This window comes from Pseudophryne corroboree, chromosome 1 (genome assembly GCF_028390025.1).
Source record: "Pseudophryne corroboree isolate aPseCor3 chromosome 1, aPseCor3.hap2, whole genome shotgun sequence".
Classification (NCBI taxonomy): Eukaryota; Metazoa; Chordata; class Amphibia; order Anura; family Myobatrachidae; genus Pseudophryne; species Pseudophryne corroboree.
In genome coordinates, this window is record NC_086444.1 from 475596936 (window position 1) to 475610268 (window position 13333).

The following is a 13333-nucleotide window of genomic DNA, read 5'->3' on the forward strand; positions in this document are numbered from 1 at the left end:
ACCCAATTTTAGGCCCATAGTCACCTCTGACTGTAGGAAGTGCAGAAATCGACCTAGCTGAAAATTCTCCTTTGGGGCCTTCCTGGCCTCACAGCACGCAACATATTTCCACCATATGCGGTGATAATGGTTTGCGTTCACTTCTTTCCTAGCTTTAAATAGCGTAGGGATAACTTCCTCCGGAATGCCCTTTTCCTTCAGGATCCGGCGTTCAACCGCCATGCCGTCAAACGCAGCCGCGGTACGTCTTGGAACAGACAGGCCCCCTGCTGCAGCAGGTCCTGTCTGAGCGGCAGAGGCCATGGGTCCTCTGAGATCATTTCTTGGAGTTCTGGTTACCAAGCTCTTCTTGGCCAACCCGGAACATGAGTATAGTTCTTACTCCTCTCCTTCTTATTATTCTCATTACCCTGGGTAAGAGAGGCAGAGAAGGGAACACATACACCGACTGGTACACCCACGGTGTTACCAGAGCGTCCACAGCTATCGCCTGAGGGTCCCTTGACCTGGCGCAATATCTTTGTAGCTTTTTGTTGAGGCGGGACGCCATCATGTCCACCTGTGGCCTTTCCCAACGGTGTACAATCATTTGGAAAACTTCTGGATGAAGTCCCCACTCTCCCGGGTGGAGGTCGTGTCTTCTGAGAAAGTCTGCTTCTCAGTTGTCCACTCCGGGAATGAACACTGCTGACAGTGCTAACACATGATTTTCCGCCCATCGGAGAATCCTTGTGGCTTCTGCCATCGCCACCCTGCTTCTTGTGCCGCCCTGTCGGTTTACATGAGCGACCGCCGTAATGTTGTCTGACTGGATCAGCACCGGCCGGTGTTGAAGCAGGGGTCTAGCCTGACTTAGGGCATTGTAAATGGCCCTTAGTTACAGAATATTTATGTGTAGGGAAGTCTCCTGACTTTTCCATAGCCTTGGAAGTTTCTTCCCTGTGTGACTGCCCCCCAGCCTCGAAGGCTGGCATCCGTGGTCACCAGGACCCAGTCCTGTATGCCGAATCTGCGGCCCCCTAGAAGATGAGCACTCTGCAGCTACCACAACAGCGACACCCTGGCCCTTGGAGACTGGGTTATCCGCCGATGCATCTGAAGATGCGACCCGGACCACTTGTCCAACAGATCCCACTGGAAAATCCTTGCATGGGACCTGGCGAATGGAATTTCTTCGTAAGAAGCTACTATCCTTCCCAGGGCTCGCGTGCATTGATGCACCGACACCTGTATACGTATTAGGAGGTCTCTGTCTGGAGACGACAACTCCTTGGACTTCTCCTCAGGGAGAAACCCTTTTTATCCTGTTCTGTGTCCAGAACCATACCCAGGAACAGTAGACGCGTCGTAAGAACCAGCTGCGACTTTGGAATATTCAGAATCCAGCCGTGCTGTTGTAGCACTTCCCGAGATAGTGCTACTCCGCCGAACAACTGCTCCCTGGACCTCGCCTTTATAAGGAGATCGTCCAAGTACGGGATAATTATTTCGGCCATTACCTTGGTAAATACCTCTGTGCCGGGGACAGACCCACGGCAACGTCTGGAATTGGTAATGACAATCCTGTACCACAATTTTGAGGTACTCCTGGTGAAGAGGGTAAATAGGGACATGCAGGTAAGCATCCTTGATGTCCAGTGATACCATGAAATTCTCCAGGCTTGCAATAATCGCCCTGAGCGATTCCATTTTGAACTTGAACCTTCGTATATAAGTGTTCAAGGCTTTCAATTTTAGAATGGGTCTCACCGAACTGTCTGGTTTCGGTACCACAACATTTTGGAATAGTAACCCCGGCCTTGTTGAAGGAGGGGTACCTTGATTTCACCTGCTGGAAGTACAGCTTGTGAATTGCCGCCAGTACTACCTTTCTCCGAGGGCAGCAGGCAAGGCTGATGTGAGGTAACGGCGAGGGGGAGTCGCCTCGAACTCCAGCCTGTATCCCTGTGATACTATTTGCAGAACCTAGGGATCCACCTGTGGGCAAGCCCACTGGTCCCTGAAGTTCCCGAGACGCGCCCCTACCGCACTTGTCTCCACCTGTGGAGCCCCAACGTCATGCGGTGGACTCAGAGGAAGCGGGGGAAGATTTTTGATCCTGGGAACTGGCTGCTGGTGCAGCTTTTTCCTTCTTCCCTTGTCTCTGTGCAAAAAGGAAGCGCCTTTGACCCGCTTGCTTTTCTGAAGCCGAAAGGACTGTACTTGAAAAGACAGTGCTTTCTGAGGCTGTGAGGAAACCTGAGGTAAAAATTTTTCTTCCCAGCTGTTGCTGTGGATACGAGGTCCCAGAGACCATCTCCAAACAATTCCTCACCCTTATAAGGCAATCCATGTGCCTTTTAAAGTCAGCATCACCTGTCCACTGCCGGGTCTCTAATACCCTCCTGGCAGAATGGACATTGCATTAATTCTGGATGTCAGCCGGCAAATATCCCTCTGTGCATCCCTCATATATAAGACGACGTCTTTAATATGCTCTATGTTAGCAAAATATTATCACTGTCTAGGGTATTAATATTATCTGACAGGGTATCAGACCACGCTGCAGCAGCACTATTTATGCTGAGGCAATTGCAGGTCTCAGTATAGTACCTGAGTGTGTATATACAGACTTCAGGATAGCCTCCTGCTTTTTATCAGCAGGCTCCTTCAAGGTGGCCGTATCCTAAGACGGCAGTGCCACCTTTTTTGACAAACGTGTGAGCGCCTTATCCACCCTAAGGGATATATCGGGGGAACCCACGCTACTTTACACACTTCATTCATTCATCTGATGGGGGAACAAAACACTGGCTGCTTTTTCTCCCCAAAAATAAAACCCCATTTATGTGGTACTTGGGTTCGTCAGAAATGCGTAACACATTTTTCATTGCCGAGATCATGTAACGGATGTTCCTAGTGGATTGTGTATATGTCTCAACCTCGTCGACACTGGAGTCAGACTCCGTGTCGACATCTGTGTCTGCCATCTGAGGTAACGGGCGCTTTTTTGAGCCCCTGATGGCCTTTGAGACGTCTGGGCAGGCGCGGGCTGTGAAGCCGGCTGTCCCACAGCTGTTTTACGTCATCCAGCCTTCTATGTAAGGAGTTGACATTGTCGGTTAATACCTTCCACCTATCCATCCACTCTGGTGTCGGCCCCACAGGGGGCGACATCCCATTTATCGGCCTCTGCTCCACCTCCACGTAACCTTCCTCATCCCACATGTCGACACAGCCGTACCGACACACAGCACACACACAGGGAATGCTCTGACTGAGGACAGGACCCCACAAAGTCCTTTGGGGAGACAGAGAGTATGCCAGCACACACCAGAGCGCTATATAATGCAGGGATTAACACTATAACTGAGTGATTTTTCCCCCAATAGCTGCTTGTATAAACAATATTGCGCCTAAATTTAGTGCCCCCCCTCTCTTTTTAACCCTTTGAGCCTGAAAACTACAGGGGAGAGCCTGGGGAGCTGTCTTCCAGCTGCACTGTGAAGAGAAAATGGCGCCAGTGTGCTGAGGGACATAGCTCCGCCCCTTTTTCGCTGACTTTTCTCACGCTTTTTTATGGATTCTGGCAGGGGTATTTATCACATATATAGCCTCTGGGGCTATATATTGTGATGATTTTGCCAGGCAAGGTGTTTATATTGCTGCTCAAGGCGCCCCCCCCCCCCAGCGCCCTGCACCCATCAGTGACCAGAGTGTGAGGTGTGCATGAGGAGCAATGGCGCACAGCTGTAGTGCTGTGCGCTACCTTGGTGAAGACTGAAGTCTTCTGCCGCCGATTTTCCGTAACACTTCTTGCTTCTGGCTCTGCAAGGGGGCCGGCGGCGCGGCACCGGGACCGAACATCAATGGCCGGTTCCATGCGGTCGATCCCTCTGGAGCTAATGGTGTCCAGTAGCCTAAGAAGCCCAAGCTACCACCAGTTAGGTAGGTTCGCTTCTTCTCCCCTTAGTCCCTCGTTGCAGTGAGTCTGTTGCCAGCAGATCTCACTGTAAAATAAAAAACCTAAAATATATTTTCTTTCTAGCTCAGGAGAGCCCCTAGTGTGCATCCAGCTCAGCCGGGCACAAGAATCAAACTGAGGTCTGGCGGAGGGTCTTAGTGGGAGGAGCCAGTGCACACCAGGTAGTCCTAAAGCTTTCTTTAGTTGTGCCCAGTCTCCTGAGGAGCCGCTAATCCCCACGGTCCTTACGGAGTCCCAGCATCCACTTAGGACGTCAGAGAAATTACTTTAACCAGGTACTTAAGCTAGAACATGTTTATCATTTATCATATTTGTTATGGTGTACAGAAGCCCCTGTGCGCAGAGCTCCCTGCTACAGGCAGTCATTGTATGTTGTTCTACAGGTAACACGCAGTTAGGAGGGGGCGATGCCGCTACTGGCGTCTGTGTGATAAACAGAGACCATATCCTGCAGCTCCGCTCCTATGGAATCACGTTAGCAACTATTGTATTATGACATTTATAAAATAAACAATCCCATGAGACTGCCGCCATAATTTCCCCGCCATGCTTATACAGCACAGCAGATCCCACGCAGGCCGTAACTCCCAGCACTAGTCACACACACTGCGTCCTTGTAGCGCCTGCTCACCCCACACTTGCGGCAGCAGCAGGCCACTGTGACTGCACATGCAAAGCGGAGATAGGGAAGCGGTTTAGAAACTAGTAAAACAGCGTAACGGTCTATGCCCGCGCTCTGCTGCTATCACACATGATGTAGGGCGGCCTCTTTCTTCTCTCTCTACTCTCTTACTGCCGCTACTCACTCTGGGCGCGAAAGTCCCCCTCCCTGCAGCCCCGCCCCGGTCCGTCTAGCGGCCAATCAGCGGGGCCGGCGGGATCTTCCTTCCGGGCTGCACTGAGGACACAGACCAGCGGCGGCTGCGTGTGTACAGTATGTATACAACACAACACCCTGCCTACAGTATATCATGATCCCCTTAAATATGTAGCCGTACGTCACGTTGCTGTCCCGAACATTAAAGAGAAATGAAGTACCCGCCAATCAGCTCATAACTGTTACTTTGTAAACATGACAGAAGCTGATTGGCTGGTACATTATCTCTCTCCTAGGCTTAGTACATATGCCCTTTAACTCTCACTTTATCTACAGGCTTTGATAAATCTCCTCCATGTCCTGATCAGCATTTGTTTTAAAATGTTGGAGTAAAGGAAATCTAATACTTTTAATTAGCTGTAATTAGTTATTGCAGTATTTTCATACTTGTGTCACAGTAGTGAATGATGTGGCATACGTGTTGGAAAGTTTAAAAGGCACTCCTGTAAACTAAAGCTGGTTACCCACATTACTCAATGGGGGTCATTCCGAGTTGTTCGCTTGTTGCCGATTTTCGCAACGGAGCGGTTAAGGCAAAAATGCGCATGGTACGCAGTGCGCATGTGCTAAGTATTTTAGCACAAAACTTAGTAGATTTACTCACGTCCGAACGAAGAATTTTCATCGTTGAAGTGATCGGAGTGTGATTGACAGGAAGTGGGTGTTTCTGGGCGGAAATTGACCGTTTTCTGGGAGTGTGCGGAAAAACGCAGGCGTGTCAGGGAAAAACGTGGGAGTGTCTGGAGAAACGGGGGAGTGCCTGGGCGAACGCAGGGCGTGTTTGTGACATCAAACCAGGAACGAAATGGATCGCAATCTGTGAGTAGGTCTGGAGCTACTCAGAAACTGCTAAGAATTTTCTATTCGCAATTCTGCTAATCTTTCGTTCGCTATTCTGCTAAGCTAAGGTACACTCCCAGAGGGCGGCGGCCTAGCGTGTGCAATGCTGCTAAAATCTGCTAGCGAGCGAACAACTTTGAATGACCCCCAATGTGTACCCATTCATTATGTCAGTTCGGAGGATCGATATATGGAAACCTGGGTACACACCAGAACGAGTAATCAAGGACGGAGTGAAATAGCATCCTGTCCTTTATATACATATAGTAGGTCGCTAGTGTTATATGTCTTCTGATTCAGCCGGAAACAACAAACATGGCCAATATCGGAACGGATGTAATGACGACCGTGCGGAATCCTGGCTGAACTAGGACGTTTTTAAAAAGGGGCAATCACTGATAAGGCATGGTTTTGCCTTGTAAGTGATTGCCCCTTGAAAAAAGACATCCAAGTTCGGCCGACATCCTGCGTGGCCACTGAACTCGGGTGTCATTATATCCGGCCCATCGTCTCAGTGTGTACCCACCTTTAGGTTAGTGTAGATTCGGCTACCTATGTTCTATATGTAATGTCTAGTAATTTATCACAATATTTTGAACATTTTAATGTTGTTGTACTATGTCCCATGTAAGACTGTCTCATTTCAGATATCTGAAGTCTGCATTCAATGTACCTACCTATAGAAGAATGGCCGACAAACCAGTCACTGAGCTAAACCTTGACACTTGGCTGAATAAAACTATACAGTGGGGTGACACAACCTCATTGCAGTCCAAACAAGATGTCTGCCTTCATTTTCCTAAATTACAGGAGTGCCTGATGCAGATTTATGAAACTGTAAAACATATGGTAAGTAGTTTACTGAGAAAAAAATTGCCTTTTATTAGCACCCCAGATTTCATCAAACCTCAGTCTCACAGTTAAGGCCCACATACATCTATTCCCCGACCCTTCCGGAACAACCGATCTGTGGCCATCGATGATCCATCTGGGAAATTCTTTATTTTAAAATTCCCTGATTTGACGATCCCAACTGTTTTTGGTCTGGACTGGGGAATCAGAATTTTTAAAATTGTTTAAAATTCCTGATTCCCTAACCCACCCATCGGGGGATCAGGAAATTCATGTGTAATATATAGGGGCCTTAAATTAGACTTTTGTTGTTTAGCTGGTGTAGATATATTTAACAAGTAAGTATTAAAAGATACAGGTAATCTGTTTCCTTTCATGATATATATCGTATGGTAATTTTTTCATTACAGTCTAATTATTATTATTTTTTTAAATCACAAAATTTTATTGAGGTTCCAACAGTGGAGACAAAAGACCACATAAGAATATCAACATGCAAAAGGAAGCATACAAGTCACGAGGGACATGAATGAAGTGTAACAAACATATTGAGGATGATAATCTATATAAACTGCAGTAAAGTGGTAACAAACCTGAGAAGAGGGCTAGAACAAAAATAAAATGCAAAGACGTAAAAAGTGGAAGAGCGAGACCCAGTGACAAACCAGAAGTGAATGGCAAAATATAGGGAGGGTTGTGGATGAGGTCACTATTGATAAGAATAAAGGGTATTGGTTATTTGTGCCAATAGTCAGCAAAAATAGAGGAAAACGAGGTAGGAATTATTGAAAGAGACTGAGTGGGACCACATTACAATATTTCTCATACGTCCTAGAGGATGCTGGGGACTCCAAAAGGACCATGGGGTATAGACGGATCTGCAGGAGCTTGGGCACACTATAAAGACTTAAACTGGGTGTGAACTAGCTCCTCCCTCTATGCCCCTCCTCCAGACCTCAGTTAGACTTTGTGCCCAGGAGTGATGGGTCACACACTAGGGGAGCTCTCCTGAGTTTCTCTAAAAGACTTTATGTTAGGTTTTTTATTTTCAGGAAGACCTGCTGGCTACAGGCTCCCTGCATCGTGGGAGTGAGGGGAGAGAAGCAGACCTACTTCTACTTAGTTTAAAGGCTCTGCTTCTCGGCTACTGGACACCATTACCTCCAAAGGGTTCGATCACTTGGTGCGCCTAGCTGCTTGTTCCAGGAGCCACGCCGTCACCCCCCTCACAGAAGCCAGAAGAAAGAAGCCGGGTGAGTATGTGAAGAACAGAAGACTTCAGTGACGGCAGAAGACTTCAGTAACGGAGGTACAGCGGTCGCGCTGCGCTCCATGCTCCCACACACCAACGGCACTCACACGGTGCAGGGCGCTGGGGGGGGGGAGCGCCCTGGGCAGCAGGTTACTGATTTCTTTTTGTGGCTGGCATAAAAGCATTTGGGTGCCTAGTGGATGCTGGGGACTCCGTAAGGACCATGGGGAATAGACGGGCTCCGCAGGAGACAGGGCACTTTAAGAAAGAATTTGGATACTGGTGTGCTCTGGCTCCTCCCTCTATGTCCCTCCTCCAGACCTCAGTTTGAATCTGTGCCCGGACGAGCTGGGTGCTACTTAGTGAGCTCTCCTGAGCTTGCTATAAGAAAGTATTTTGTTAGGTTTTTTTTTTATTTTCAGAGAGATCTGCTGGCAACAGACTCTCTGCAGCGTGGGACTGAGAGAGAGATCTGCTGGCAACAGACTCTCTGCATCGTGGGACTGAGGGGAGAGAAGCAGCCCTACTCACTGAAGATAGGTCCTGCGTCTTAGGCTACTGGACACCATTAGCTCCAGAGGGATCGTACACAGGATCTCACCCTTTGTCGTCCGATCCCGGAGCCGCGCCGCTGTCCCCCTCGCAGAGCCGGAAGACAGAAGCCGGGTGAAAGAAGCAAGAAGACTTCAAAATCGGCGGCAGAAGACTCCAGTCTTCAAACTGAGGTAGCGCCCAGCGCTGCAGCTGTACGCCATTGCTCCCACATTAAACCCACATACTCCGGTCACTGTAGGGTACAGGGCGCAGGGGGGGGCGCCCTGGGCAGCAATTAGGACCTCTTGGCAAAAGTTGGGCATATATACAGTTGGGCACTGTATATATGCATGAGCCTCAGCCATAATTTTGTACAGAAACGCGGGACAGAAGCCCCCCGCTGAGGGGGCGGGGCTTCTTCCTCAGCACTCACCAGCGCCATTTTCTCTCCACAGCTCCACTGAGAGGAAGCTCCCCAGGCTCTCCCCTGCAGATTCACGGTAGAAGAGGGCAAAAAGAGAGGGGGGGCACATAAATTAGGCGCAAAAACATTATATACAGCAGCTACTGGGTTAACACTAAGTTACTGTGTGATTCCTGGGACATATAGCGCTGGGGTGTGTGCTGGCATACTCTCTCTCTGTCTCTCCAAAAGGCCTTGTGGGGGAACTGTCTTCAAAAAGAGCATCCCCTGTGTGTGTGTGGTGTGTCGGTACGCTTGTGTCGACATGTTTGACGAGGAAGGCTATGTGGAAGCAGAGCGGGAGCAAATGAATGTGGGGTCGCCGCCGACGGCGCCGACACCTGATTGGATGGATATGTGGAAGGTTTTAAATGATAATGTTAATTCCTTGCATAAAAGGTTGGATAAAGCTGAAACCTTGTGACAGTCGGGGTCTCAGCCCATGCCTGATCCTATGTCGCAGAGGCCGTCAGGGTCTCAGAAGCGCCCACTATCCCAAATTGTTGACACAGATATCGACACGGATTCTGACTCCAGTGTCGATTGCGATGATGCAAAGTTACAGCCTAAATTGGCTAAAGCCATCCGTTATATGATTATAGCAATGAAGGATGTGTTGCACATCACAGAGAAAACCCCAGTCCCTGACAAGAGGGTTCATATGTATGGGGAAAAAAGGCAGGTGGTGACCTTTCCCCCTTCACATGAGCTAAATCAGTTATGTGAAAAGGCTTGGGAATCTCCAGATAAAAAACTGCAGATTTCCAAACGGATGCTTATGGCGTATCCTTTCCCGCCAACGGACAGGTTACGCTGGGAATCCTCCCCTAGGGTGGACAAAGCTCTAACACGCTTATCCAAGAGGGTAGCCCTGCCGTCACAGGATACGGCCACCCTAAAAGATGCTGCGGATAGAAAGCAAGAGGGTACCCTGAAGTCCATTTACACACATTCAGGTACCTTACTAAGGCCGGCAATTGCGTCGGCCTGGGTGTGTAGTGCTGTAGCAGCGTGGACGGATACCTTATCTGAGGAAATTGATATCTTAGACAAGGATACTATATTAATGACCCTGGGGCATATAAAAGACGCTGTCCTGTATATAAGAGATGCTCAAAGAGACATTAGCCTACTGGGCTCTAGAATAAATGCAATGTCGATTTCTGCCAGAAGGGTCCTGTGGACTCTGCAATGGACAGGCGATGCCGACTCAAAAAGGCACATGGAGGTTTTACCTTACAAGGGTGAGGAATTGTTTGGGGAGGGTCTCTCGTACCTGGTCTCCACAGCTACTGCTGGAAAGTCAAATTTTTTGCCATATGTTCCCTCACAACCTAAGAAAGCACCGTATTACCAAATGCAGTCCTTTCGTTCACAAAAAGGCAAGAAAGTCCGAGGTGCGTCCATTCTTGCCAGAGGCAAGGGTAGAGGAAAGAAGCTGCACAACACAGCTAGTTCCCAGGAACAGAAGTCCTCCCCGGCTTCTACTAAATCCTCCGCATGACGCTGGGGCTCCACAGGCGGAGCTAGGCCCGGTGGGGGCGCGTCTCCGAAATTTCAGCCACAAGTGGGTTCACTCCCAGGTGGATCCCTGGGCAATAGAGATTGTGTCTCAGGGATACAAGCTGGAATTCGAAGAGATGCCCCCTCACCGATACCTCAAATCGGCCCTGCCAGCTTCCCCCTTTGAGAGGGAAATAGTGTTAACTGCAATTCACAAATTGTATATTCAACAGGTGGTGGTCAAGGTTCCCCTCCTTCAACGAGGAAAGGGTTATTATTCGACCATGTTTGTGGTTCCGAAACCGGACGGTTCGGTCAGACCCATATTGAATTTAAAATCCCTGAACATATACCTGAAAAGGTTCAAGTTCAAGATGGAATCGCTCAGAGCGGTCATCGCAAGCCTGGAAGGGGGGGATTTTATGGTGTCTCTGGACATAAAGGATGCATACCTTCATGTCCCCATTTATCCACCTCATCAGGCGTACCTCAGATTTGTGGTACAGGATTGTCATTACCAATTCCAGACGTTGCCGTTTGGTCTCTCCACGGCACCGAGAATTTTCACCAAGGTAATGGCGGAAATGATGGTGCTCCTGCGAAAGCAAGGGGTCACAATTATCCCATACTTGGACGATCTCCTCATAAAGGCGAGGTCCAGAGAGCAGTTTCTGATCAGCATAGCACGCTCTCGGGAAGTGTTACAACAGCACGGCTGGATTCTAAATATTCCAAAGTCGCAGTTGATTCCTACGACTCGTCTGCCCTTTCTGGGCATGATTCTGGACACAGACCAGAAGAGGGTTTATCTCCCGATGGAGAAGGCTCAGGAGCTCATGACACTGGTCAGAGACCTATTAAAACCAAAGCAGGTGTCGGTGCATCACTGCACACGAGTCCTGGGAAAGATGGTGGCATCATACGAGGCCATTCCCTTCGGCAGGTTCCATGCGAGGACCTTTCAATGGGATCTGTTGGACAAGTGGTCCGGATCACATCTACAGATGCATCGGCTGATCACCCTATCCCCCAGGGCCAGGGTGTCTCTCCTGTGGTGGCTGCAGAGTGTTCACCTTCTCGAGGGCCGCAGATTGGGCATTCAGGACTGGGTCCTGGTGACCACGGATGCAAGCCTCCGAGGGTGGGGGGCAGTCACACAGGGTAGAAATTTCCAAGGGCTGTGGTCAAGTCAGAAGACTTGCCTTCACATCAATATCCTGGAACTAAGGGCCATATACAACGCCCTAAGTCAAGCGGAGACCCTGCTTCGCGACCAATCGGTGCTGATTCAGTCAGACAACATCACCGCTTTGGCTCATGTAAACCGCCAAGGCGGCACAAGGAGCAGGGTAGTGATGGCGGAAGCCACCAGAATTCTTCGCAGTGTTCATTCCGGGAGTGGACAACTGGGAAGCAGACTTCCTCAGCAGGCACGACCTCCACCCTGGAGAGTGGGGACTTCATCAAGAAGTCTTCACGCAGATTGCAAGTCGGTGGGAACTGCTACAGGTGGACATGATGGCATCCCGCCTCAACAAAAAGCTACAGAGGTATTGCGCCAGGTCAAGAGACCCTCAGGCGATAGCTGTAGACGCACTAGTGACACCGTGGGTGTTCCAGTCGGTTTATGTATTTCCTCCTCTTCCTCTCATACCCAAGGTGCTGAGAATCATAAGAAAAAGAGGAGTGAGAACAATACTAGATCTGCAAGAAATGCTCACAGAGGACCCATGGCCTCTGCCTCTAAGACAGGACTTGTTGCAATAGGGGCCCTGTCTGTTCCAAGACTTACCGCGGCTGCGTTTGACGGCATGGCGGTTGAACGCCGGATCCTAGCAGAAAAAGGCATTCCGGATAAGGTTATTCCTACGCTGATAAAGGCTAAGAAGGACGTGACGGCTAAACATTATCACCGTATATGGCGAAAATATGTTGCTTGGTGTGAGGCCAGGAATGCCCCTACTGAGGAATTCCAGCTGGGCCGTTTCCTTCACTTCCTACAGTCGGGAGTGACTTTGGGCCTAAAATTGGGTTCCATTAAGGTCCAGATTTCGGCCCTATCCATTTTCTTTAAAAAAGAACTGGCTTCTCTACCTGAAGTTCAGACGTTTGTAAAGGGAGTGCTGCATATTCAGCCCCTGTTGTGCCTCCAGTGGCACCTTGGGATCTTAACGTGGTGTTGAGTTTCCTGAAGTCACACTGGTTTGAGCCACTTAAGACCGTGGAGTTAAAATTTCTCATGTGGAAGGTGGTCATGCTATTAGCCTTGGCTTCAGCTAGGCGTGTGTTAGAATTAGCGGCTTTGTCACATAAAAGCCCCTATCTGGTTTTCCATATGGACAGGGCAGAATTGCGGACCCGTCCACAATTTCTGCCAAAAGTGGTGTCATCTTTTCATATGAACCAACCTATTGTGGTGCCTGTGGCTACTCGTGACTTGGAGGATTCCGAGTTACTAGATGTGGTCAGGGCTTTGAAGGTTTATGTAGCCAGAACGGCTAGAGTCAGGAAAACTGAGTCGCTGTTTATCCTGTATGCATCCAACAAGCTGGGTGCTCCTGCTTCAAAGCAAACTATTGCTCGCTGGATCTGTAGCACGATTCAGCAGGCTCATTCTGCGGCTGGATTGCCGCTTCCAAAATCAGTAAAAGCCCACTCCACAAGGAAGGTGGGCTCTTCTTAGGCGGCTGCCCGAGGGGTCTCGGCATTACAGCTTTGCCGAGCAGCTACTTGGTCAGGTTCGAACACTTTAGCAAAGTTTTACAAGTTTGATACCCTGGCTGAGGAGGACCTTGTGTTTGCTCATTCGGTGCTGCAGAGTCATCCGCACTCTCCCGCCCGTTTGGGAGCTTTGGTATAATCCCCATGGTCCTTACGGAGTCCCCAGCATCCACTAGGACGTTAGAGAAAATAAGATTTTACTTACCGGTAAATCTATTCCTCGTAGTCCGTAGTGGATGCTGGGCGCCCGTCCCAAGTGCGGACTTCTTCTGCAATACTTGTATATAGTTATTGCTTAAATAAGGGTTATGTTGTGGTTGCATCAGG

General features: G+C 49.2%; 1 protein-coding gene across 2 annotated transcripts in view; it reads left to right on the plus strand.

Annotated features, from left to right (window-relative positions):
* The first annotated feature begins 4141 nt into the window (after positions 1-4141).
* The window catches only part of FANCC (FA complementation group C), a 451540-nt gene continuing 442348 nt past the window's right edge, over positions 4142-13333 (plus strand). Inside the window, exons 1-2 of one of the 2 annotated variants that reach the window (XM_063913751.1) lie at positions 4142-4239; positions 6329-6530. In XM_063913751.1, coding sequence (XP_063769821.1) covers positions 6369-6530 — 162 coding nt within the window. In that variant the 5' untranslated portion in view covers positions 4142-4239; positions 6329-6368. Of the gene's footprint in view, positions 4240-4608; positions 4899-6328; positions 6531-13333 lie in introns of those variants that run through there. The other variant, XM_063913750.1, reaches the window with a different exon arrangement.